Source organism: Gracilinanus agilis, chromosome 4 (assembly GCF_016433145.1).
Source record: "Gracilinanus agilis isolate LMUSP501 chromosome 4, AgileGrace, whole genome shotgun sequence".
In the NCBI taxonomy this organism is placed as follows: Eukaryota; Metazoa; Chordata; class Mammalia; order Didelphimorphia; family Didelphidae; genus Gracilinanus; species Gracilinanus agilis.
The window spans coordinates 165997804-166022165 of record NC_058133.1 but is presented as its reverse complement, the minus strand read 5'-3'; the positions used below and the strand labels follow the sequence as shown (position 1 = coordinate 166022165).

General features: G+C 45.5%; 3 protein-coding genes across 6 annotated transcripts; 1 reads left to right on the top strand and 2 right to left on the bottom strand.

Moving 5' to 3' along the window:
- Nucleotides 1–801: 801 nt before the first annotated feature.
- ISG20L2 (interferon stimulated exonuclease gene 20 like 2) lies at nt 802–9048 on the bottom strand. 2 transcript variants are annotated; one of them, XM_044673675.1, is made up of 4 exons: nt 8909–9048; nt 7124–7920; nt 3123–3323; nt 802–1770 (listed from the first exon to the last, which is right to left on the bottom strand). In XM_044673675.1, the coding sequence occupies exons 2-4, from the start codon at nt 7784–7786 to the stop codon at nt 1654–1656; spliced, it is 981 nt and encodes a 326-aa protein (XP_044529610.1). In that variant the 5' UTR covers nt 7787–7920; nt 8909–9048; the 3' UTR covers nt 802–1653. The 2 variants fall into 2 exon arrangements, with proteins under 2 accessions (XP_044529610.1, XP_044529612.1); XM_044673677.1 differs by lacking the exon at nt 8909–9048 and adding an exon at nt 8536–8564.
- Nucleotides 9049–9093: 45 nt separating this feature from the next.
- Nucleotides 9094–18181, top strand: METTL25B (methyltransferase like 25B). The gene is made up of 9 exons (XM_044673674.1): nt 9094–9189; nt 12663–12782; nt 13346–13470; nt 13653–13845; nt 14499–14561; nt 14877–15020; nt 16713–17215; nt 17448–17632; nt 17888–18181. The coding sequence occupies exons 2-9, from the start codon at nt 12672–12674 to the stop codon at nt 18007–18009; spliced, it is 1446 nt and encodes a 481-aa protein (XP_044529609.1). The 5' UTR covers nt 9094–9189; nt 12663–12671; the 3' UTR covers nt 18010–18181.
- A 449-nt stretch (nt 18182–18630) lies between these two features.
- Nucleotides 18631–24084, bottom strand: MRPL24 (mitochondrial ribosomal protein L24). 3 transcript variants are annotated; one of them, XM_044672270.1, is made up of 7 exons: nt 23946–24084; nt 22297–22370; nt 20790–20974; nt 20608–20703; nt 20298–20401; nt 19699–19829; nt 18631–18872 (listed from the first exon to the last, which is right to left on the bottom strand). In XM_044672270.1, exons 3-7 carry the CDS (start codon nt 20970–20972, stop codon nt 18736–18738), a joined length of 651 nt encoding a protein of 216 aa, XP_044528205.1. In that variant the 5' UTR covers nt 20973–20974; nt 22297–22370; nt 23946–24084; the 3' UTR covers nt 18631–18735. The 3 variants fall into 3 exon arrangements, with proteins under 3 accessions (XP_044528205.1, XP_044528206.1, XP_044528204.1); XM_044672271.1 differs by lacking the exon at nt 22297–22370 and having other exon boundaries at nt 23941–24084; XM_044672269.1 differs by lacking the exon at nt 22297–22370.
- Nucleotides 24085–24362: the final 278 nt, after the last annotated feature.

Below are 24362 nucleotides of genomic sequence, written 5' to 3'. Positions count from 1 at the left end.
AAAATGCCTGTGATGCCCAAAGCTGGTGCTGACTGAAATGATCCATTTTATAGACCGCCTCAGAACTGCAAAGGGTAGACCCAAGCAAAAACGTGAATCCCAATGAGGTGTCCAAAAGGAAGCCTAGTTTGGAATAGGTCTCTTGATCTAAATTCAAACCTCAGCTCTGCAGCTTATCCTCTGTGTTACCTTGAGCGAGTCAATTAACCCTGTCCTCATCTGAAAACCAAGGAAGTGATCTCTAAGGTCCTTTCTAGGTCAAAGTCCTCTTCATATTAAGTTGAAATCTGTGTCTTCTTAATTCTAACCAATGCAGTGAGGAAGAATAAGATATTTTTTCCAAACATCTGAAGACCAGCAGGTCTTTCCTCCTCCAGTCTTAACTATGCCACCTCCACCAACCATGCTTCTAATGGCGTGGTTTCAAGGCTCTTCAGACTCCACTTGTGGATGAGCTCCAGCTTATCAATCTCGCTATGAAAATGGCGTATGCTCAAAATTGAATACAAAATGGCAGACTTAATGGGACCATGGCAAGGCATTCAGACATACTCTCTTGCTAAGAGACATACCATGTTCTACTAGCTTTGAGATGCCATGCTTCTATTTATTCCTTCTATTTTATTGCGTTACTATCCACAGTATATCTGATTTATGAGTGGGGGGCATGGAACAGAGTTGTGAACAAAGAACAGGGCATGGAATAGCAACCTAAAGATCCTTAGTAAATGTCCATGATAACATCATGTGATTGGTCTTACCCACATGATGGGTGCTGTTCAGAGCTTTTCAAACTCATAATACAGGAAGAAGCTCCTTTATTGAACTTCTTGTAGCTACCCCCTATTATGCATTCTTTTACAAAATACACTGTCCCAAATTAGTTTAATAAGTAGCAAAAAACAATACTTCTTCCTTTATAAAAATTCCTTTGTTAGTTTACAAGGCAGTAACTTGGGCATTTAGAGGCTTCACTTAACAAGAAGGAGGGAGCATTGAAAACATAATGCTTTCTCAGCAGGCACCTGGGACTCAAATAAATACCTCTTCCCCTTAGGAAAGGAACTATTTTAAAAAATGTTACCAGAAAAAAGTTGGATTTCTTGCTTCCTACTACCCCGGTGAGAAAAAACAGGGAATCAACTGGTCATCAGAGGTGGCTCCTCCAAGTATCAGGGATGGGGAGAAAAGGGTCTTAGATTACAAATGGCATTAGCTGACAGTACTTTGGGACAAAAGTACTTCATCACAGCCACTTAGGGGAGATCTAGGGAAACTACACATCCCAGCACTGTCCTGTAGGCCAAGTCATTTGGCTGGAGCAAGGCACTCTGGGACTTGTGACCAGCCTAAAGTACCAACTTGAAGGGATGGGCAGCAAGGCTGGCTTTCAATGTAGGGAGTTTCCCCTTACCCCACCCCTTCACTGGGATTGAGAGGGGAAACACTCTAGAAAAGTAGGACACAACACCTGTGATGAAAGTTTCAATGGTCTATGGTGGGAGAGACTGAGTTTGGGGCAGATTCACTTCCCAACAGCTCCAGCCTAAATTTTGGGCTGGTCGGGTAGTCTGTTCCACCTGGGGCAGCTGTTTACTCTCATCTGATGCCTTTTCCCTGCAAAGGCTACCAAGCCCCACAATCCCACCTCCCCTATTCCTGAGAGGGAGGAGACCGGGCCAGCTGTTGCTCCCACTCAACTTCCACCAACTTGTAGAGGTCCATGGTTGCTTTGGCATCTTCAACTGAGGAATGCCCGCTCTTCCCTACCTAAGGGAAGAAGGGATGAGAGTATGGTGAGGCTAGAAGGTGTGGCTTCTCCATTTTCTCTTTATTTCCCTATGTACCACCTCCGTTTTCTCAATCTTATGTCTGCCCTTCATGTGGTGGGTCCTTAATAAGTATTTCGTCAAAGTTGTTTCCTTCAGCTATAAGGAGACTATGTGGTGTAGTAGATGGAGGGCTAGCATCAGAATCGGGAAGAATTTGGTGCAGACTCCACTTTTAATCCATATTGGTTATGTAAATCTAGGCAGATCAACTTAATCTCTTATTACCCCAAGCAGAATAGCTACTGATCTGCATTGAGAAAAGGAAAGTTCCAACACCAAAAGTTCCTTAATAGGACATCACATATCCAGATTTAAAACAAAACAAAAAAAAAACCCTCTCTCCTTTGACAAGACCCCTCTGGAAATAATGCCCCAGAGAGAATTCCTTTCATCTCCTCATTACAGGGTTTCACCTTTGAGAAATCCTTGCTGTTGTCTGCATTCTATACTGATAAAATCTATTCTCCATTTTCAGAGAACTGCCCTTCAGATCACTGAAGTCTAGGACACCATTAGCTTCTCTTCTCTGGGTCCTTGGTCTCAGCTCTTTCCTCCTTTTCTTTGTAACTCCAGAAATAAATCGAATTCTGGGAGAAATGGTATTTCCCTGAGGCTGGTATAATGAGATTTTTGTCCAGGGATGTGAATAACTAATAACTTTTTATGACTATTCTTTTTTTTCCCCTTCTAAATTGGGCAACTGGAATTAAGTGACTTGCCCAAGGCCACACAGCTAGGAAGTGTTTGGGGCCAGATTTGAACCCAAGTCCTCCCAATTCCAGACCTGGTATTCTCTACATGGTGCTACTAGCTGCCCCTTTTATGACTATTCTTGAGAAGACTATCCTTTAATTAACCTTCTTCTTTTATTGAAACCCAATGCTAGGGCCTTATCATAATTTTATTCACAAAAACAAGCTGTGAAGAAATGAGGATAGCTATGATTATCCTCATTTTGCAGAAAAATAAAATGAGATCAGAAAAGGGAGGTGAGTTGAAAAGGGTCACATAAAACAAATTAGAAGCAAGGCTAGGGCTGGAGTCCAGGTGCCCTGCCTTTAAGCCAAGGACTATCCCTTATTAGACCTCCACATTAGATATGTACAGTTAGTTAAGGCTGAAGGGGCTAAGCTCAGAAAAGAGAGGGCTAAAAGGACTTTTAGAAACTCAAGCTGAGGAGGAATTGGAAGGGGGGGAGGCACAAGAGGGGCAGTGCAGAGGGTTACCGTCGGGGAGTTTAGAGATGCTTTTTGGTGTTCGGAAAATGTTTCCCCACCCCCACCCATTTACCTGAATGTCCTGCTGAAGCAGCTGCTTGGTCAGACGCTTCAAAGAGATTGACTCATTCTCGGGGAAGCCAGCCCGGGAATTAAGGATGGGGATTCGGGAGGTGTCCCGGGTAAGGGGTTTGGGGTGAAAGTAATGAAGGGCTTTGAAGTCATTGTGGATGGCATGGCCCACTACAATCTTCCCAAGGAGTATCTTCAAGATCTGAAATTCAAGGAAGAAGGCTAGGTGAAGTCACTGCTCCATGTACAAATGCAGCATGGCTCTGCTCCCTGTTTAGCTGAAACACCCCTTCCGTATCTTCATTGCCCAGTGTTTCTCTCAAGAGCAACTATAGTCCCACAAACTATCTTCCTCCTAATTATCACTGTTTCTAAATTCTGTGATTCCCCTCCTTTAAGATATCTCTGACTAGCTTAATCAGATGAGAGCTGGTAATCTCTGTCTCCACTCTATGTGGAATTGGAAATATAATGGTTGATTCTCCCTTTCCCTCACCAACTCAATGATAAATTTACTCACTCTTAGCACAACTGTACTCATTACCAAAGAGTAAGGCTATCTAAGTTTTTTTTTTTTTGTTTGTTTGTTTTAAACCCTTACCTTCTGTCTTAGAGTCAATACTGTGTATTGGCTCCAAGGCAGAAGAGTGGTAAGGGTAGGCAATGGGGGTCAAGTGACTTGCCCAGAGTCACACATCTGGGAAGTGTCTGAGGCCAGATTTGAACCTAGGACCTCCCGTCTCTAGGCCTGGCTCTCAATCCACTGAGCTACCCAGCTGCCCCTGTCTAAGTTTTTATTGGATTGCTACACTTGTTTTAGAATAAAGTACTCAAGAGGGAAAACCATAGGATTTTAGTGCTGGTGACCTTAATTTATCACCCTTATTTTATAGATGAAGGAACTAAGGCCCCAAGAAATGACTTATCCAGTGACACACTGCTAATCTGTGACAAAGAAGGGATTAAAATTTAGGCTTTTGATACCAAATCCAATATTCTTTCCACCACTCCAACTCCTATGACCCCTATCATACATGCTTCATAAGAAAACCACAAGGGGGCAGCTGGATTGAGAGTCAGCTCCAGAGACAGGAGGTCTTGGGTTCAAATTTGAACTCACACACTTCTTAGCTATGTGACCCTGGGCAAGTCACTTAACCCCCATTGCCTAGCCCTTACTGCTCTTCTGCCTTAGAACCAATATCCAGTATTGATTCTAAGATGGAAGGTAAGGGTTTAAAAAAAAAACCAAAAACACAAGGATCACAGATTTAAAGATGAAAGGGACCTGAGAAGCTATCTAATCCAAACCCCTCATATAACAGATGAGGAAATGATGGCCTAGGGACATTAAATGATTTTTCCACAAAGAAAAAGGCAGGAATTTGAACCAAGGTTCTTTCTACTATACTATACATATAATCATTGCCTCCCTTAAAAAAAAGTTTTACTACACTATAATCACAACTTTCTTTCTAAAAATTAAAAACTCCATAATCTCAGCTTTATTTGCTTACTTTATTTGCTGGAGTTGGCACCAAATGATTCCTGATTGTTGTTGTTGTTTTTTAAACCCTTACCTTCCTTCTTGGAGTCAATACTGTGTATTGGCTCCAAGGCAGAAGAGTGGTAAGGGTAGGCAATGGGAGTCAAGTGACTTGCCCAGGGTCACACAGCTGGGAAGTGTCTGAGGCCAGATTTGAACCCAGGACCTCCCATCTCTAGGCCTTGCTCTCAATCCACTGAGCTACCCAGCTGCTCCCTCCTGTTTGTTTTAAAAAAATCACCCTCAAAACATTACATGCCACCACTGTGAGAGCCAAAAGAATAGGCCAATATAACTTCAATATAATTGGTTTCCTTGGCATCCGGCATTTAAACATTGTTCTGAGAAGCACCAATAGACAGCCAAAGGAGTCCATGATGAAAGGTGAAGAATCCCTGCATTGAAGACAAGTTCCCCAGTTCAGACCTCAGAATATCTTAAGTAGAAGTGGTGTGATTGGAGTATGCATTCAGGGAGTCTACTCTGCAAGAAATGGTACTCATGATTACATATGTTCTGGTGTGCTTATCCAAAAACATGTGGCAAAGGGCAGCTAGATGAGATGGCTCAGTGAATAGGAAGGTCTTGGGGTTCAAATTGGAATTCAGACACTCTAGCTGTGTGACTCTGTATAAGTCACTTAACAGCAATCACCTAGCCCTTTTATCTTAGTCAATACTACATACTGAGCACAGTACCCTATTCTAGAACTAGGTAGAGAAATGGTCCCTAAGACAGGGCCCTCTCCAGCCAAGGAACCAATACTCAGTACCCTAAGGGCTTATAACACAAAAACAAAGGGCATTATATTCATCACACTTTGTATGCCCTAAAGCATATGGCTATCTGCAAAAAGGCAGGTAGCAAATGCTTTCTAAAGATGATAAACCAACCCAGGCCAGGCCTTCATGCTCCTCCTTTCTAGCCACAACTTGCTATTTCCCTCATTTCTTACCATCTCCCCAGAAGTGGATTCAGGACTCCCAATCCAGCTCAGCTATCTTGAGTTTTACAAGGCCTCATTATCTGGGATCCTTTCTTCCCCCTTTTCATCCTTCTACATTCCACTTCTTCCAACCTTTTTCCAGAATTCTCTTGACTTAACCAATTATGTCTTTATTTGGAATTTCCCCTCCATATTTCCACCTACACTATGTTGTATTGGCATGACCTTGAGAAGAAAGAACCTTTTAGTAGAAAACCTGGATTTGAAGTCTGACTATAGAACTAGAGGCAAGTCATTTCCCTCCTTGGAGCCTCAATCTCTAAAATGAGGTTGAATTAGATTATGTCTAAGGTCCCCTTCCACTCCAGCCTCTGGCTTCTGGTATCTCCTAAGAGCAGTGATTCTCTCACCTCTGCCTGGGTCTTTCTTGGCAACAAAAACAAGCTTCTGTACAGTGGGAGCTTATGGGACAGGCTATATTGGCAGAGATTAATAGAGAGCACAACATACCAAACACCTTAGAGCAGCTCAAAGAATTGGCCCAAGAGCACCACCTGCAGGTTCTGACAAATCCTGCAGCCAAAGCCTAGGCCCTCACTGAGCCAGAGTTGGGTATCATAAGAGGTATTCAGTATGAATACACAAAAATGTATAGAACAGTATCACTCGGAAGGAATCCAGAAGCAGGTCCTATGATGGAAGTCAGGAATCACAAAGCCCACATTCTGTGAAGGGGATGCTAAACTAAGAGTCAGGACAAGACAGGCAGGAGAGTAGAGTGGCGGGTTTGCCCTTGGTTTGCTATGAACCCCTGTGTGACTTCACTTTTGTGAACTTCCATTTCCTCATTTGTAAAATAATGGTGTTGGATTAGATCCTCTCTAAAGTTTCATCTAGTTAGTCCTGACATTCTTGGATGACTTCAGGCCACATAATGCCAGCCACTGATCACTTGAGAAATGGATGTGTTCCCCTTATTCCAAGGGTAAACCCAAGACTCCTTTCTCTATGTAATAGGGAAAAGCAGTCCAAGTCCTGAGTGACAGGACTGAGGAACAGAACACCTAGGATCATTTAATCACCTAGGTTCTTCATTATTATTACTCCCATCTGTCTTCCTTTTCAATCCTGCTCTGCATCTTTCATAGTCAAGAAAGCCTTCCCAGACACCTTTCCTTTCCCCCTAATATTTAGAGATCTCTGTCCAACTTGATCTTTTGCTCTAGTCTCTATCCAAGTTGGCAAAGGGGAAAGGAGGGGGGATAAGGTTACCCTGTCTTAGGGACCATTTCTCTACCTAGTTCTAGAACAGGGTACTGTGCTCAGTATGTAGTATTGACTAAGATATTACCACTTCTCTCCCCACCTTTCAAAAAAGCCCAGTCCCTTACTATCTTGAAGCCCTCCTTTTCACCTAACCTCTGTCAAGCCTTTTCCCTCCGATTGTTCCCTTTTAAGGACCCAAGAAATCCAACTCCTGCCCCCCCAACCCCATTCCCTCTCCCATCACCTCTCTCCGGGCCACTTTGAAAGGGGTGGCGTTAATCATATGCTCCTTCTTGATACCGCTCCACTTGGTCCGGTAGTCCACAATTTTGCAGGGAGGACGGATGTATTCATCATATAGTACATCACCACTGTAACTCACAATGCTACATCGGGCCAAAGAACTGGTATGGCCTTTAGGCCCTGTGCCCACCATCTCACAGTCAAGGGCCACCATCTTCTTGCCCTTCTCTGTTCCTGCTGGGAGGGTTCGGGCAGGTGGGAGGGGGCAGAGACCACTCTGGAACTCTGACAGAAGATCTACCTTAGATACCACAGATAGCGAACTGGTCTTCCGTGAAGGAGCGGGTGTCAACCAAGACACTGTCGATACTTTCCTACTCAAGGGCTTGTCAATTCCATTTTTCTGACTGGGTTTCTCCCTTATAGGTTCAGGGAGGGGATGGAGTTTCTGTTTGCTACTTGTGCTAAGGGTCACCCCTTTATTTGGGGGTTTAGAATGCCCCGATCCTGAAGTCTTGGCAGGGACCTGCGTCTGTTTCTGCTTAAGGTTCCTTTGCAGCCGCCGCTGTCGCTGGATGAAACGCTGGTGCCTGTGGTTCCCCTCAGTTGCCTTTTTTGGGGGAGGGCAATCCCCAAAGTCCAAGTTGAGAATCAGAGTAGACATTGTCAAGAAGGGTTGGAGAGAAGAATGATCAGAGGGGATCTTGCTTTAGACAATGTTTTCTAAAAACAGGTAATTTGGGGGGCTTATTCCTGGCCAAAGGACAGAGACCCATATCTTGAGGTGTGTAGCATATCCTATGGAGAGAAGAATGACCAAACTGACCCCAGAGTCTAAGAGTCCAATAGATTGGTAGTAAAAGGACTGTCTATAAGCCTCAGCATAACTTTAGATAACAGGAAAAATACCCAATGTGGAAGGGATTTAAGATAGGATATGGAGGAATCACTTTAAAAGCCAGAGTGCTTGTGGGGCGTTGGGGTGGGGGAAGACAACTTCCTTAAAAGCATAGGGATGAATGAGATGTTGAGAGGCAGCATGATACAGATGAAAAAACATTAGGTTTAGAAAAGAATATGTAGGTTTCAATCCTGTTCATGGCAAATCAGTTTCCCTGGGATACAGAGGCACAAAAGCTGAAAGTGACTCACCTAATGTCCTGCAGTTAGAAAGTGATTGCAATCCACATGGTTCAAGATCCAACACCTTTTGAAAAATGTGGGTTGTAACACTTGCTACCTCGATTATTATTACCATGGACGATGTCAAAAAGTTGCCCTCCTTCAAACCCTAGGAAGAGGGAGGGCTCTGTCTTTGCCCCCTCAGAGATGTCTGCCCCATCTCCAAGTCCTCCAGGCACTTTTAGCTTCCCCCCAGACTCTGCCCTTTCAGCATCTCAGAAGCTAATGTACCTTGAAGCTTCAGGCCCTTGGTGTCCACCTCCCCTTCTCTGGGCCTCAGTTTCCCCATTTCTAGAACCAGGAGAGGGGATTAGATGCCCTCTAAGATGCCTTGTGGCTTTCAATCCCGTGATTGTGAAATAGTCCCGCCGAGCAGTGGCTCCTGACCCGTGAAAGGGATGAAAGAACAGGAGGGGAAACCGAGGCTGGGCTTAAGGAGGCTGCTGCAGGATGGCATCACTACCCCGCAGCACCGCAGGGGCCAATCGGGACCTGGGAGAACCTTTCGGCCCGGGAGTGCAGCCCCTCCCCTGACCTAGCCCCAATACGGCCGGAGGGACCCTGGCCCGGAGGCCAGGCGCGAGACCCATCGCGCTTCACTCACCTCCTCTGACGGCCCCCGTAGAAGCCGGAAGCGAACAGTGCCGGAAGTGGAGAGGGAACCGCGCCTGCGCGGATGCAGGCGGCATACACGAGGGCGAACGCGTGGAGTCGTGCGACGGGAGCACGCCTGAGGACCCACGGCCTCCCCAGTGACCCCCACCTCGAGGAGGGAGGAGAGTGACCCCGACTGGGGGGACAGGAGTGGAAACGGAGGGGTCGGCGGGGGCGGGGGCGGCACGCGCTCCCCGGCCCCTCGGCCCCCGTGGAAGTACAACTCAGACGGTAAGGGAGGGGGCTGTGGGGAGCGGGACCGGGGGGCGCCGTCGGGTCAGGCCTCACTTCCGGGAGGAGAACGAGTGGGGCGGAGCCTGGAGTTGTTGAGGTAGCTTTTTCCTTTGCCTTCATTCCTGCCTAGGCATGGGGGCTCCGCCCCAACACTGGCCGGCGCGTGACGTTGCCCTGCGTTACCGCTCTGTGACGTCTCTACGTTCCCACGCTATCTCCTACCTCTTTTCTCGGGCACGTGTCCGGTGTCTTCTTCCACCTCTTTCCAAGCAATGTTCAATCAATCACTGAACGTGTATTCAGTGTCTGCTGTGTGCCAATCACTGTGCTAAGCTCTGGGGATATAAAAGGTGGAAAAAGACAGGCTTTTGCCATCAAGAGGCTTTACAGTCTAATGGTGGAGACAACACGCTAATACACACATACATCAAGCTACATGCAAGATAAATAGGAAATAATGCATATTAAGTGCCTACTATGTGCCAGCCACTGTGCTAAGCCTGGGAATACAAAAAGGGACAAAAGACAGTCTCAGACCTCAAACTTACAATCTTAATAAGGGAGACAACCAGGCAAACATGTACATTATATATATATATATATATATATATATATATATGATGAATGGGAGATACCTGTAAACTTGGAGATGAAAAAAAAACAGTCCCAGAATATAACTGGGAGAGAAATCTGTTTAAAATCTAATGGGAGAGAAAACATGCAAACAAATGTATACAAAGCAAGCTATATACAGGATAAATGGGAAATAGTTAAAAGAGGGGAAAGTGCTGGAATTTAGGTGTGATTTTATATGGAACTAAGGAAGCCAGGGATGCTTGTAGTTGGAGCAAAGGAGGGAGAGTGTTCCAGGAATAGGGGTCAGCCAAAAAGAATCCTCTAAGCTGAGAGATAGTATCTTATTCATGGAATAGGCAGGAGGAGGTTGTAATTTTCAAAATTAGCCCCTGTCATTTCCCCCTTAAGTATCTTTATTTAGCTAAGTGGCAAAGTGAATAGAGCAAGAGCATGAAAATCAAGAAGACCTGACTTCTCAGCAATCTCAGATACCTCCTAGCTAAGGGATGGTGGCGAAGTCACTTCATATTCCTCAATTATAAAATGGCAAATAATAGCACCTATTTCCCAGGGTTGTTGTGGTCTCAAATGTGATATTTATAAACCACCTGGCACATAGTAGGTGCTTAATAATGCCTTTCCTTCCTGAACTTCCATTTAAAAAAAATTATCAGACATTCAGTTTTTTTTCTCCCAAACACCGGAAAGATGGAGTTGGAGGGTGGGGGGACAGAAACACAGGGCCTTTGTCTTATAGAAACATAGTCAGTCAAAAAACAATTGGCTGCATCATAAAAGGATTTTTTTGTTCTACATGTTAGTCTATCATCTGTCATCAGGAGAACAGCATTCATCATTTCTCTGAAATCATGGTTTATCATTAAGTTGATTAGTGTTACGTTATAAATTTTAGAATTATTTGTTTTTGTGATATTGATATTATATCATAAATTGTTCTGGTTCTGCACATTTAACTCTGTATCCACTTCCTGCAAGTCCTCCCAGGCCTCTCTGAAATCACCTTTTCATTTCTTTCAGCACATTTGTATTCCAATATACTTATATTACATAACATAATTCATACATAGCCATTCCCTAATTGATGGGCACTTCTGTGGTTTACAGTTCTTTGCCACCAAAAAAAATGCTGCTCTCAATATTTTTGTACATATAAGATTCTTTTCCTCTTTCTTTGAAATTTAGGCCAGTAGATGGCTAAGCAGATAGAGGGCTGGACCTGAAGTCAAAAAGCCCTCAGTTCGGTTAAATCTGTCCAGCTTAGCTTCCTCATCTGTAAAGTAGGGATAATTTTATCTTCCTCCAAGGATTGTTGTAAGGATCAAATGAGATATTATTTATAAAGTGCTTTGAAAACCTTAAAGCAACATATCAGTGCTAGTGATTATTAATGTAATATTACTAGGACTAGTTATAAACACCTAAGAATTTGGCCTCTGGGGGTGGGGGATGGGGGTTGTCTCTGGAGGTGGGATGGCATGGGGAAGATGAAATGAAAACAAGCCAGAATACAAATGGAATTGCAGAAGCTGTTCTTTCTGCTATAGGGTCTATAAGAATGCAGTTCTGGAAGGGTGATTCTGTGCTAATTTGTCATTCTCCTGTTTTCCTTATGTTTCACTGTTTCCTTGGTCTCTGGGAGTTTGGGAACAAACCCAGGCCAGGTACATTCTTGCTGGAGAATTTAGAAACTTGCATTAACTCACTAACTCCTGGTTTTTTGCAGGGATGATTCTAGGTGAAGTTTCTACTATGGGGGTTTGTTTAGGGGTTATTTTGGGGTAGTGGGTAGTCTGTGACTGTGGTTGTTCTTGCCATGAACCTGTATTGTTTTTCTATGTCTCCCTGGGGCCGAATAAAAATACTGATTGCAATAGTTTCAATGCAAGTGAATATCACTGTAAAAAGAATCACATAGGGTAAACTGAGTGTAGAATTTCCATCCTCCTGACAACCTGCTGTGCTGGATTGTCAGAGCTGGTGACGAGCTGTGCTAAACGTCATGGCTTTGATGGCTTCCTGCAGTGAGGCAGAACATGAGATGGGAGCATGACTCTGGGGGCTAGTTTCCCCATTTTGTCAGAGGAAAAGTTTGAAGTATATGGTTTCCAAGATTCTTTTTGACTCTTGACATTCAAAGATCCTATAATTCTTTCCTCATTCCATTGTGGTCTAAAGATAGTCAGACATGAAGAAATAGGAGGCAGGTCTTTAGTATCTCCAAGGCCCCACTTACTACAAGGACTTGTGGTCAAAGCCTTGGTCATTAGGGGCCAAAGAAGGGACCTCAGAAGCTATCTAGTCCATCCCATATTGAAACACAGTTTCATTGGGCTGCATCCTGAATAAGTGTTCATCTAGCTCCATGTCAAAGACCTTTGGTGATAAGAAATTCTGCCAATTCTATGTTTTGATACTTCTGTTACTAATTTTTTTTTTTTTACATAAAGCCTCAATCTGGCTTTTTGCAGCTTCTACCCATTGCTCCTAGGTCTGCCTTTTGGGACCAAACAAAATAAGGTCTAATCTTCCTCCTCTTCATTATTATTCAGAGAGGTTAAGACAGCCATTGTGTCCTCCAAGGGCTCCACTAGGCCAAACATCATGATTTCTTTCAACCAAGCCTCAAGATCCTTCACCCTCCTAGTTTGCTTATTCTGGATACTCTCTAGTTCAGGAAAAGTCTAAGAAATCTAATAGGGTGCCCGAAAACCAAACACAGTATTCAGGAGTAGTCGAACTAGGACTAGATACCTTATTTTTGCTTGGCAGCCTAAGACCACTAAATCCCACAGATCTTTTTTCATTTTTGGTACAGCCTCATTTAGGAGCCAAAAGAAGCCCATGTAGAGTTCTTCTATCTGTTCTCTTTGTAGGTCCTCAGGATGCCTGGAATTGCTGCTAGGAACCTCTCTTTAGAGGGAAGGAGGCAGCTAGCTGTGGACTTGACCCATGTTCTTCCCCTCTATGGATTCATCCTGGATGCCTACATCATTGTAAATAATGGAGGAGGGGGGTGGTTGAAGTAGTTTAAGGGCAGGAATGGGGGACAATTAGGTATGTGGAAGAAGAAATGAAGATAGAATTTCAAGTATTTATTTTGGGGACATCTGTAGTTTTCATTTATCCATTATCCTTTTGCACTTCCTTTCAACCAACGCCTTCATGATAAAGTTGCAGAAACAAATGATAGGCATCAGCTGACATGAACTCAAATCCTGGCCCTGGCATTGCCATCTTTATGATTTAGGGAAAGTCAGTTAACCGCTTATGTTCCTAGGACCCCAGTTGAAAAAGATCTTAAAGGTCTCGTCTTGCATTCATTTTTCAGATCAGGAAACTCTCCAAATTCCCATTTTTCCATCTTTAAAATGGGGGGGGGGAGTAGCCTAGGAGGGAGGAAGGCCTCCAAAGGTCCTTCCATCTCTTAAGTATTATGATCCAAAGTGCTTGGGATCATATATCCCCATATATTGGGCATGGGGGGGGGGAAGTGGTGCTTGCCTGAGTGGTCCTCAGCAGTTTGGAGCTAACTGACTGGTTTTCTTTTACTCTGTAGGAGTTTTTTACAGACTGTTTGTGGGAGAAGCTCCCCAGCTCATGGCAAGAAGCTCTAGATGGGCTGACCCCACCTCAGATTGCCACCATGCTACTTGAGATGCCTAGTGCTGGGGAAGAGATCAGGTATAGGACTGGTTTTCAGGTAAACAATAATTATCAGGAGTTAATTTAATGTAGCCATCTATAATTCAGGGGCATGGTCATTTGGAGATAAAATTTCTCCTGGGCTTCATGAGCGCTTCACTTTGTGGTCAAGTAATCTGGTTGTGGTGGGAACATTCACAGAGGAGCCTCTGCTGTCTCAGGTACAGATCAGTGTGGCCACTGACCCTTCTGGCCCTGAAGGCTACTGCCCGTGCTCTGGCTTTTACCCGGATGCCTGAATCTCTGGGCCCATCTGAGTTCCAGGAGAACCCCAGCCAGAGCTCCCAGCTGGCAGCCCAATTCCGGAAACATGTCAAGCCCAAGAAACAGCATGAGATAAGGCGACTAGGAGAGGTGAGGAATGGCCTGGGAATGAAGGGAAAACTGAGGAAAGAATGGGGGGGGGGGGCAGGCTGAGGAAAGAATGGGGAGGTGGGGTTAGGGTTGGTGAGGCAAAGCAGGAAAACATGGAGACTTCTCTCCTTCCAAAGATTCCAAGGCTACAACACCCCCCCCCACACACACACACACACACACTGTCTCCAGTCCTCTCTAGCCTCCATCTTTCTCTGAGTTTGTTTCTCTGTTTTCCTCTTCCTGTTTTCGCTCGTGTCAGTCTCTCTGGATGTGTTTGTGCAGTTTTCTTTATGTCTATCTCCAGCTCTGTCCTTTTTTCACACTCGAAGCCCCTAGGGAATGTGGTGTTTGTGAGGAGATGGAGGTGAGGTAGTGTAGGGCAGGGTTCCTTACTCCATGATCCAGGCAGAAAGGGAACAGGTTAGGGCAGGTCTCTGAGAAGAGCAGGGACCTGCTTCCTAGTCTGTTTCTTATATTCTCCCCCACCCACTCCACTCCTCCAGTTTCTGGGTATCTTGGCTCTTTGTTGTTTGCTCCCTCTGTAGGACTCCCCCTGCCCTCTCTGCCCAGTCATTGGCTCCTGCCCCTGGTGAGCAAGAGCCAATGGCTAAGAGATCTTTGTTCCTCTACTTCCAAACCCCCTCCTCCAGCTGGTGAAGAAACTGAGTGATCTTACAGGCTGCAACCAGGTGGTGGATGTGGGCTCTGGCCAGGTGAGTCCAGGTCAAGCCTTCCTAGTATCCTAATCTCTGTTGGAGAGAATTTGGGATGTAGTACAGCCAGGATCCATTCTAGATTTGAGAAAAGGGGGAGGTAAGGGCATGTTACCATTGGTACAGAATTGGAAAAGGGGTTGAGCAAGGAATTGGACTGTGGTAGGGAAGGGAGAGAGAACAAGAGACAGGATTAAGGAGACAAGGACACGAGTCCTTCTCCTCATCCTCTAATGCAGTCTTAGGCCTCTAAGCCTAAGGAAGGGTGGAAAGGACACCTAAGATGTACTCTGATCCCTACTCTCGTGACTTCAGGGTCATCTCACCCGATTCCTGGCCTTAGGGCTGGGGCTTTCTGTGACTGGCATTGAAAAGGATAGGAAACTGGTGGAAAGAGCACAGCATCTGGACCAGGAACTCCTTAGTATCCTGAAAAAGGAAGAACGAAGGAAACCACAGGTGCGTCTCTTTCCCCAAGGAGGTGGTTGAGAAAGCTATACAAGGTTTTTCTTTTCCTTCACCTTCCATCTTAGAATCAATACTATATTGGTTCTAAAGCAGAAGAGCTGTAAGGGCTAGGCAATGGGGGTTAAGTGACTTGCCCAGGGTCACACAGCTAAGAAGTGTCTGAGGCCACATTTGACCCCAAAACCTCCCATCTCTGGGCCTGGCTCTCAATGTACTGAGCCACCTAGGTGCCTCCCCCCACCCCCACCCCCACCCCCCCATGCAAAGCTCTTCTAATCCTAACTTTATCCCATTTCAGCTGTCTAACTTCCAAGGTTTGTGCCCCCAGCTTCCATCTCCTTCCTGCCTTTTGCCCAGCCCTGCCCATCTCTGACCTTTGGACAACAGAGCCAAAAGCTTTTCTTCTTGGGAGGAGGTCTGGCAATAGGAAGCCCATAATACAGTACTTATCAACTCTTATGGTAGGAATGATAACCAGTATTCCCAAGAATTCCTGGACTGGAAGATCCTCAACTGGGGCTTCTTCTGTCAATTCCAAAGACTTGGGCCAGGAAGGTGTGTACCTCTTTCTCACTTTCCTGTTGTCAGAATCAAATAATTTTAGACTTTCTCCTCAGACAGGCCTTGGCCTGCTCCAGTCCATTGTTCTCCCCTTGACCATAGGGGAAAAGGATCCTGACTACACCATCTCACCCCCAGGCCCAGATTACCACCACCCTGGTGGGGCTGTGCAGATTCTGACAGCAGAGAAAAGAAAGGGAATTTGAGAGAGACACAGACAAAGTGCTACCTCCTTAACAGGTACACAGGAATGCCAAGCGCTGTGCTTGGCGGGAAGGGGGGGGAAGGTAATAATGTTAGATAGGGAACAGGGTCTCCTCAACCCTGGGGGGGAGTTTATAGACTAATGGGAAATAAGGCAAATATATATTACTGTAATTCCTAACAAATGCATCAGAAAGTTTTGAAACAGATTTCTAGGTGAAGTCCAAGAAGGGTTGGAGAAAGTGATCAGAAAAGGCTTCCTGCAGATAGTAGCTGAATTGGGCTTTCTGACTTAAAGGATGATTAGGAATTCATTAACAAGAATGAGGGATAGCTAGGTGGCTCAGTAGAGAGAGCCATTCTTGCAAATCTGGTCTCAGACACTTCTTAGCTGTGTGACCCTGGGTGAGTCACTTAAACCCCATTAGCTAGCCTTTACCACTCTTCTGCCTTGGAACCAGTATTGATTTTAGGATGGGAGGTAAGGGTTTAGAAAAAAAAATGAAAGAGAGAATATTCTGGGGGTGGTTAGAGGTATGAGAATTCTAAAAAAGTAGGAAGGTACTAGATTATGGAGGAAGGACCCTTTGTACCAAGAGATTATGAAAATTTGGAGACAGGTGCTAGTGAGCAGGTAATGGTTGTGGAAAGAACTCTTGAAGTACTGAAATCTGAGCTCATATCTCAATTTAGCCTCTTCCTTGTGTCTGTGTCAGTCAGGTCTCTTTTTCTGGGTTCTTTCCTCACCAATACAAATTAGGTTTATATTGGTAATCTCTAAGGTAAGGTTTCCAGTTCAAAATTCTATGATTTTATAGATACTAACTTGGGCTCCCTAAACCTCAAGTCAGCTCACATCTATTAAGTGCCTCCTCTATGCTAGGCACTGAGCTATGTGCTGCTTTTCTTCCCCCACAGATCATCTCAGCTGTCCCTCATCAACCCCCAAAACATGTCGTTAGCTGGGTAGACCCAACCAATTTGTCTGAGGGGCTCCTGTCTCCCCTGGAGTCAGAGGCATCCCAGGACCCTGCTACCTCAGGCCCTCGCCGTGTGCTCCTGACTGGCCTCCATGCCTGTGGAGATCTAAGCGTGACTATACTACAGCACTTTGCCTGCTGCCCTGAGGTGGTGGCCTTGGCCTCTGTGGGCTGCTGTTATATGAAGCTGACTACCCCTGGGGGCTACCCCCTTAGCCACTGGGTCAGAGGACTCCAGGACCACAGGCTGCCCTACAAGTTCCGAGAAGGGGCCTGCCACGCTCTGGAGGAATATGCAGGGAGGCTTCGGGGGGCAGGCCCCACCCTCCGCACCCACTGCTACCGAGCAGCACTAGAGACAGTGATTCGGAGTGCCCGGCCCGGGCTCCGCAGACCGGGGGTACAAAGCATCCCAAGGGCTCACGAGTTGCCTTTGGAAGAGTAAGCATGGGGATGAATGGATGGGAAGCAGGAGGCATTTTAGGAAAGGGCTTGGGAAGGTAGAGGGAAGGTGGAGATGCCTCCAGGCACTCCAACTAGACCTTGGCCTGGAAGCCTCTTTAAAGTGGAATCTTGAAGGAACTTGTGATGGAGGGTTCCATCTCAGAACACCTCCAGTAGGGGGAAATCGCCATCACTAAAATGCTCTTGTTGCCCATTTGCTCCCCTGCAGATATGTACGACTGGGACTGCAGCGGGTGGGACTAGACCCTGGACTGCCTCTGGACCTGGCCTCCTTACATGCCTGCATGGCACAGGAACATCGGGTGGTAGCATTCTTCAGTCTGGCACTGCTGCTGGCACCACTGGTGGAGACACTAATCCTACTGGATAGGCTGCTTTTCCTCCAGGAGCAAGGTGAGTCCCAAGACACAAATTGAGTGAAAAGAGGGTGATACCAAAAGGGGGCTTGGTACCCTAGCAGAGAGGGTATAGAGCCAGGAATTATCTCCACCCTTCCCTCTACTGGAAGCCCCAGCCTCCCTAGGGAACTAAGGAATGCTCAAAAGATCTTATCCCCTGGAGGGGCCTCTGAGGTGGGGACCTAAGGGCAGAGTTGAAGGAGAGTCAGCCTCTGACTCTTTGAGCCTCCCCTACTTCTTCCCACTTCAGGCTGCCATGCAGAACTCCTCCCTGTCTTCAGGCCTGAACTATCTCCTCGAAACTTGGTCTTGGTGGCCACTAAGACCCCACTGGGTCCAGCACTTTCTGACCTGGAAATAGAGGAAAGCTGAAACTGAGGACAGGAAGGGAAACTTCGAAAAACCCCTTAAAACCCCCCAGTTCCCAAGGGCATAGGTGAGACCTTGATAGGGATGAGGGCCTCATAGCCAGCCCTCTCTCACTTAGGAAACCAGATCTTTTTAGTGTTGGCCTATCTCTATCCCTTCTTGGATCTCAATACTTTTTTTCTGTTATATAATAAATCTAAAAAAAACTAAATCTTTCCTGTTTTTTACTTCTCTGTATACTGTGTGAGCCAAGAGTAGATCCTAAGGACAGGGTACAGATTGGTTGTCACCCAGGCCTCTTCTAAATCCTGTACCCTTCCTGTCCCTTCCCCTACCCCCAAGACTGCCTTCATTCCTCCCCTCCTGGTGAAGTCCCAAAGGAGTCCTAATGTTCTGACTCTTTTTGCCACCATGCCAAGTGACTGGGGAGGGGGGGGGGGGGGAGGGATCCCTGAAGAAAGGAATGAGACAGACCTAAGCACAAAACCTCATGGCATTCCCATTCCTGGAGTTAGGAAGGCCTTCCTAATGCTTAACCCCCGACTATTCCACTGCTAGCAACATCAGTGGTGAAATGGAGCCCAACAGAGCCCCCCCTCTGTTCTTACAAGACACGTCCACACATTCCTCAAAAAATCTTTATTGGACAAAAGGAAATAACACAATTCTTTAGATTCCAGGATTGTGACCCTGGGAGGAAGTGGCAAGAAGACAGTCCTCTACCTAGCCTTAATACCAGTAGACTTTCCTGTACCTCCGAGTCTCCACAATCCCCATCGCCTCCATCACCTCTTCTCCCAAAGTCTTCAAACAGGGAACATAAGTTCTCTCCAGAGCATCTTCCACTGATGTGTCTTTGGGGCCATCTGTAGAGCCAGCATGGTTACAAGGGACATCTGATTTGGAAGGAACCTCAGAAGCTATCTAGTTTAGAAGGCATCCTTAAGTGCTTGGCTACCTGATTCCCATAGTAGCAGGCTTTTCTATTTCTGAACATAGTTAAATGTTTGAAAGTTTTCTTAATATTGAACCAAAATCTGCCTCTGGACATGCCCACAGCTAGTTCTGGTTCTGCTCTCTGAAACCAAAAAGAATCAGATTCATTCCTCTACACTGCACACCAACCCACCCATGTATAGGTGTTGCCCCAACTCTTTTGTTTGGTCTTTGCTCTGATTTTCTCCCTCTGCCCCCAACTTACTATGTTATTTTGGGGGATCATAAAGATAGATGAGAAAAGGAATGGGGAACAAATATTTATTAAGTGCCTACTATGTGCTAGGCACTGTGCTATAAACACTTTCCAAACATCTTATTTGAGACAACCACCTTAGGAGGTAGGTGTGGTTATTATCATCTTCATTTTAGAGTTGAGGAAATAGGTAAGAAGGGTGTTCATCAACTTCCTGACTTCAGGCCCAGCACACCACCTAACAGGAAAGGGTTTCCTTATCTTCCAAGGTGCCTGTATGTCAACAACCCCTTTGAATTCCACCTACTCCTTCTCGTTCAGCCCTCTGGGGCCAAAGGGATATCCCTTCTTCCTACTACATTTTAGGTAACTGAAGAACACTAACACAGACCCCCCATGCATGTCTATACCAGTGCTGCTAAGGGCCCTAGCCCAAAAGACTCCTCATGTGAATACCTATCCCTGTTAGGCTCTCTTCTCTCCTATATAACCTGACTCACCAATCCACTGTTCAGGAACAATGCCATCCGGTCTGGGAAAATCAGGCTTTGGGATGATTCTCCCTGTCCTCAGGGACACTCGGACACGCTCACCTTCCTCTGTAAACCTCCATTGTACTTCAGTTGGCTTTCTGCAGGGAAGAAGAGTAAACTAAGTTTGTATGGCTCTACATACTTTCCCCAACCACAAAGAAACAGCTAATAGGGATATAAAAGACTGAATTCTTCTGACTCCTAGAAAGTTAGGCTTGATGTCTAAATATCCTTGTGCTATAATGCTAATCCATTTCTCTTCTTGTTCTTCAAAATGGTTCCCCAGCTTTTTGGCCCCCAGGCAATATCTCCATAGGTTCTGCTTCAGTCCAACCTCACAATGATTATTTTGGTCAATATGTGCAAATGGACATAAGGGCAGAGGAGCCTAAGGCAAAGAGACAATGAGTGGCTTGCCAAAGGGTTACATAGCAAGCAAGGGCCTGGAACAGAATTCAAAATTAGGTCTTCCTGACTTGAAGACCAACACTATCCTTTTTACCACCTAGAAAGGCCAGGTTTCTGCCCTGATGATCTTCCAGAAGGTTATGGTCTTGCCCTCTTGCCTGTCAGTGGGATCCACAAGCTTGACTTGGCGGAAAAGCAGGGGAGCTTCACTGGGAATCATGGTCCCCCGATAATCCTTGCTTCTTCCAATATATCGGAAATGCTGTGGTGAGGGGGGGAAGTGGGAGGAGGTCAGAAACAAATATAAGGAAACCCCTCCCATGGACCTTTCTGGGCATTTAAGCTGAGAGGGAATGCTCAACCCTCAATCCCTCCTTTTGCTATTATCAGTAATTACTGTTTAGTGGGAAGCAGGCAAAAAGAGCCTGACAAAATCCAATGCAGATCACCCTAGTCCCCAATTCTTACCGTATTCAGTCCTTCCAAGACAACCCAGTTCCTCTCCCTGATGATCTGAACCACTTTGCCCTGCTTTCCAGCATCTTTGCCCTCCAGGATTTCTACCTGTAGGTACATAGCAGTCGAATAAGAAAGAACCTCAGGCCCCTCTCCCTTGCCCCCATACTTCTAATGTGAGCCTCCTGTCTCACCGTGTCCCCACAAAACACATTCCAGGAATCCTCAGGTATAGGCTCCACCAGGACTGGGCGCCGCCTTCTCCAAGGAGGGTTTCTCCTCTTGTCAGCCATAGATCCAGGTTTACTCATTCCATATCGATAATTAGGAGGCAGGTTAGCCTTGGCTGCCAGGGTAAGCAAGGCTGACAGGCGCATGTCTGGAGGAGGGGACGAAGAAAGGAGCCAGAAGAGAAGAGTCAGACACCAATGTCAATTAATTGTTAAGACCAGAAATGGCATCCATCAATCCAGGAATGAGAGACATGAGGTAAAAGGGAGAAGAAAGCTGACCTTGAGACAAAAAGTTGTTTCTAGCCCAAAAGAAACTCCAGGATCTCAGCTGGAAGGGATCAAAGAGATCACCTAACCACCTATTCCATGTAGGACATCTTCCCTCTCAAAAGCTTCCAATAAATGATCAACCAGCCTCTCTCTGCCAATGATAGGAAATTCACATTTCACAAGACTTCTGCCATTTTCAATTAATTAGATCTTTTTTAAAAACCAGCTTAGGGGCAGCTGGGTAGCTCAGTGGAGTGAGAGTCAGGCCTAGAGACAGGAGGTCTTAGGTTCAAACCCGGCCTCAGCCACTTTCTAGCTGTGTGACCCTGGGCAAGTCACTTGACCCCCATTGCCTACCCTTACCACTCTTCCACCTATGAGACAATACACCGAAGTACAAGGGTTTAAAAAAAAAAAAAAAGATAAAAACCAGCTTAACTATATCTTCCAGCCTGCCCTCTGAATCTAACCCCTTTCTATATAACAGCCTTTCAGAGATACCTGGAGAAAACTGAAAGAGACAATCAGGCATTAAGCATTTACAGTGTGCTAGGCACTGTGCTAAGTGCTGGAGGTTCTAATGGGGGAGACAGGTGTAAAACTATGTACAAACAAGGGAGAATTGGAAATAATCAACAGAGGGAAGGCACTAGAATTAAGAGGGATTGGGAAAGACTTCCTGTAGAAAGTAAGATTTTAATTCTTTCTTGTAGGAAATTAGGAGGCTCAGATGAGGAGGGGAAGCATCCCAGGCATGGGGAATAGCCAGGGAAAATGAAGCTAAGTAAGAGACAGGAGTATCTTATTTAAGGAAGAGCAAAAAGGCCAGGGTCAGTGGATCAAAGACTATATAGTGGGGAGGTATAAAATTCGTTAAGATAATGATTTGGAAGGCCTAGGTTATGATAGGTTTTGAATGACAGACAATTTCATATTTGATCTCCATGATAAGGAGCCAACAGAGTGTAGAGCTTTAAGAAAATTATTTTGGGGGCAGCTGGGTAGTTCAGTGGATTGAGAGCCAGGCCTAGAGATGGGAGGTCCTAGGCTCAAATCTGGCCTCGGACACTTCCTAGTTGTATGACCCTGGGCAAGTCACTTGACCCCCATTACCTAGCCCTTACCACTCTTCTGCCTTGGAGCCAATACATAGTATTGATTCCAAGATGGAAGGTAAGGTTTAAAAAAAAAAATTTACTTTGCTGAATGGAAGATGGACTGGAGTGCAGACTTTTCTGGAAGGCAGATTATCCAGCAGACTCTTTCAGTTGTCTAGGTATAAGTATATAAGGACCATGAATTTGAGAGCTAAAGAACCTCAGAGGTAATCTAGTCCAATAGTATCAAACCGAAGTAGAAACCAAGACCACCAAACCATTGCTTATAGGCCACATATCATTGGTTTTAAAATGTAATATTTTTTTAAATTATTTTTTAAATAATTAAAAATTTTTTTTTATTTACTTTGCTCGTATTTCCCATTTACATTTTAATCTGGTTCAGGTTGCACTTGGGATCGTTGTGGGCCTCAGGCTTGATACCTCTGATCTAGCTCACCTATACCAGAAAAGGAATCCCCAGTATGTGGTAGAGTACTGAACCAATAATGAGTGTTTTCATTCATATCCTGTCATTGATTCATACCACTTGTGTGACCCTGGACAATTCCCTTAAATTCTGTCTCCATTTCCTCAAATGTAAAACAAAGGACTTATACTAGATGATCTCTAAGGATCCCTTCTAGCTCTTAAGTTCCTGATCCTATGATTCCATAACATACCTAGTAAGTGGACATCCACTTTATACCTAAAGAATTAAGTGAGGGTTAACCCAATGCCAGAAATGGCAGCCCACTACACTTCTGGATAGCTCTAATAGTTAGGAGGGCATTTTGGGGACTACATTAAGCCTAAATTTGTGTCTCTTCAACTTATCTCCACAGTTTCTAGTTGTCTCTAGGGCCAAAGAGAACTAGTGCAATCCCACACGGGCCTCCTGTGGGTGCTTCCTAGAACTTCTCCAGGCTAAATTCTCCATTAAATCAATCTCTAGAGAGATGGCCCTTCACTATCTTCTTCTCTGAGGGATCTCCAGGCTTATTAACTTCCTTAAAATGTGTTCACTTGGGAATCAAACAATTCTAAATGTGGTATGACCAGGGCAGAGTAGGGGCAAAAATGGATGGACCCTGAATTCCCTTTCAGACATTAAGTCCTAGACGACACAAGTTCAAATCCAGCCCCTGAAACTTATTGGTCGCGAAGATGGTCAAGTCAATCTCTGTGCCTTTATTCTCCTAACGGTAAAATAAGGATAATTTTAGCACCTACCTTCCAGATTGTTCTGAGGATCAAATGAAATATTTATAAAGCACTTAACCTGATGCCTGCCACATAGTAGGTGTTTAAATAAATACCCGTTTCCTTTCAGTCCTTCCGTTCCAACTCTCAAATTCTGTAATTCTGTAAGTCATTGATGTCCCTGGCTTCGCAATGATTTAAGGGTTGGACGCGACGTCCTCTAAATTCCCTTTCAGCTCTAAACCTATCGTCCTATACCTGAATACCCACAATTTCCGCGACATGGAAGAACGCACTATTTCCGGGGCAGCCCACTCCAAACAAACCCGCATTGCGGGGGAAGGGGTCCCCCAAGAATCTCCCTTTTCTCTCTTCCATGCAAGTCTCCCCTACTGTGCCCGTCCAGATAAGCGCTAGGCAATGAGGAGGGCAAGAAGGAAAGACCTTGTCTCCTAATGTCCCCCTCATTTCTCCCTCCCCCGAGCCTTCAGGCTTCGTTGGCCCTTCCTCATCTTGGCCCCAGGATCAAGATTTCTAAGCACCTTACCGCCCTGATATTCCGGGGGCAAGGACCCTTCTCCCAAAGATAACCAAGTTTCTGTAGAAGGTGAAAGGAATAAATTGCGCCTCCAGCCTGGAGTGAAGTCCCGGATCACATTCCGACCTATGGAGGAGCTCAGTTCCGACTCCGCCTTTCACCTTCGCACGTGGGATTACAAAATTGCTCCGCTTAGCTTTCTGGGAAATGTTGGGTTGCACGGGAGGAGAGGCTGGCTGTAAGGCCTAGGGCTCTGCGCATGTTGGTAATTGTAGTCCATCGCTGCAGAGCATATCGGGAGCAGTAGTTGAGGAAGAGGTGGTGGGGAACCGGAACGCCGAGATGCTCATTGGGAGTTGGAGTCATGGCCTAAGCGGAATAGACTTCCTGATCTGGCGAGTTTCTGCGCATGTTCCAAGTTGGGAT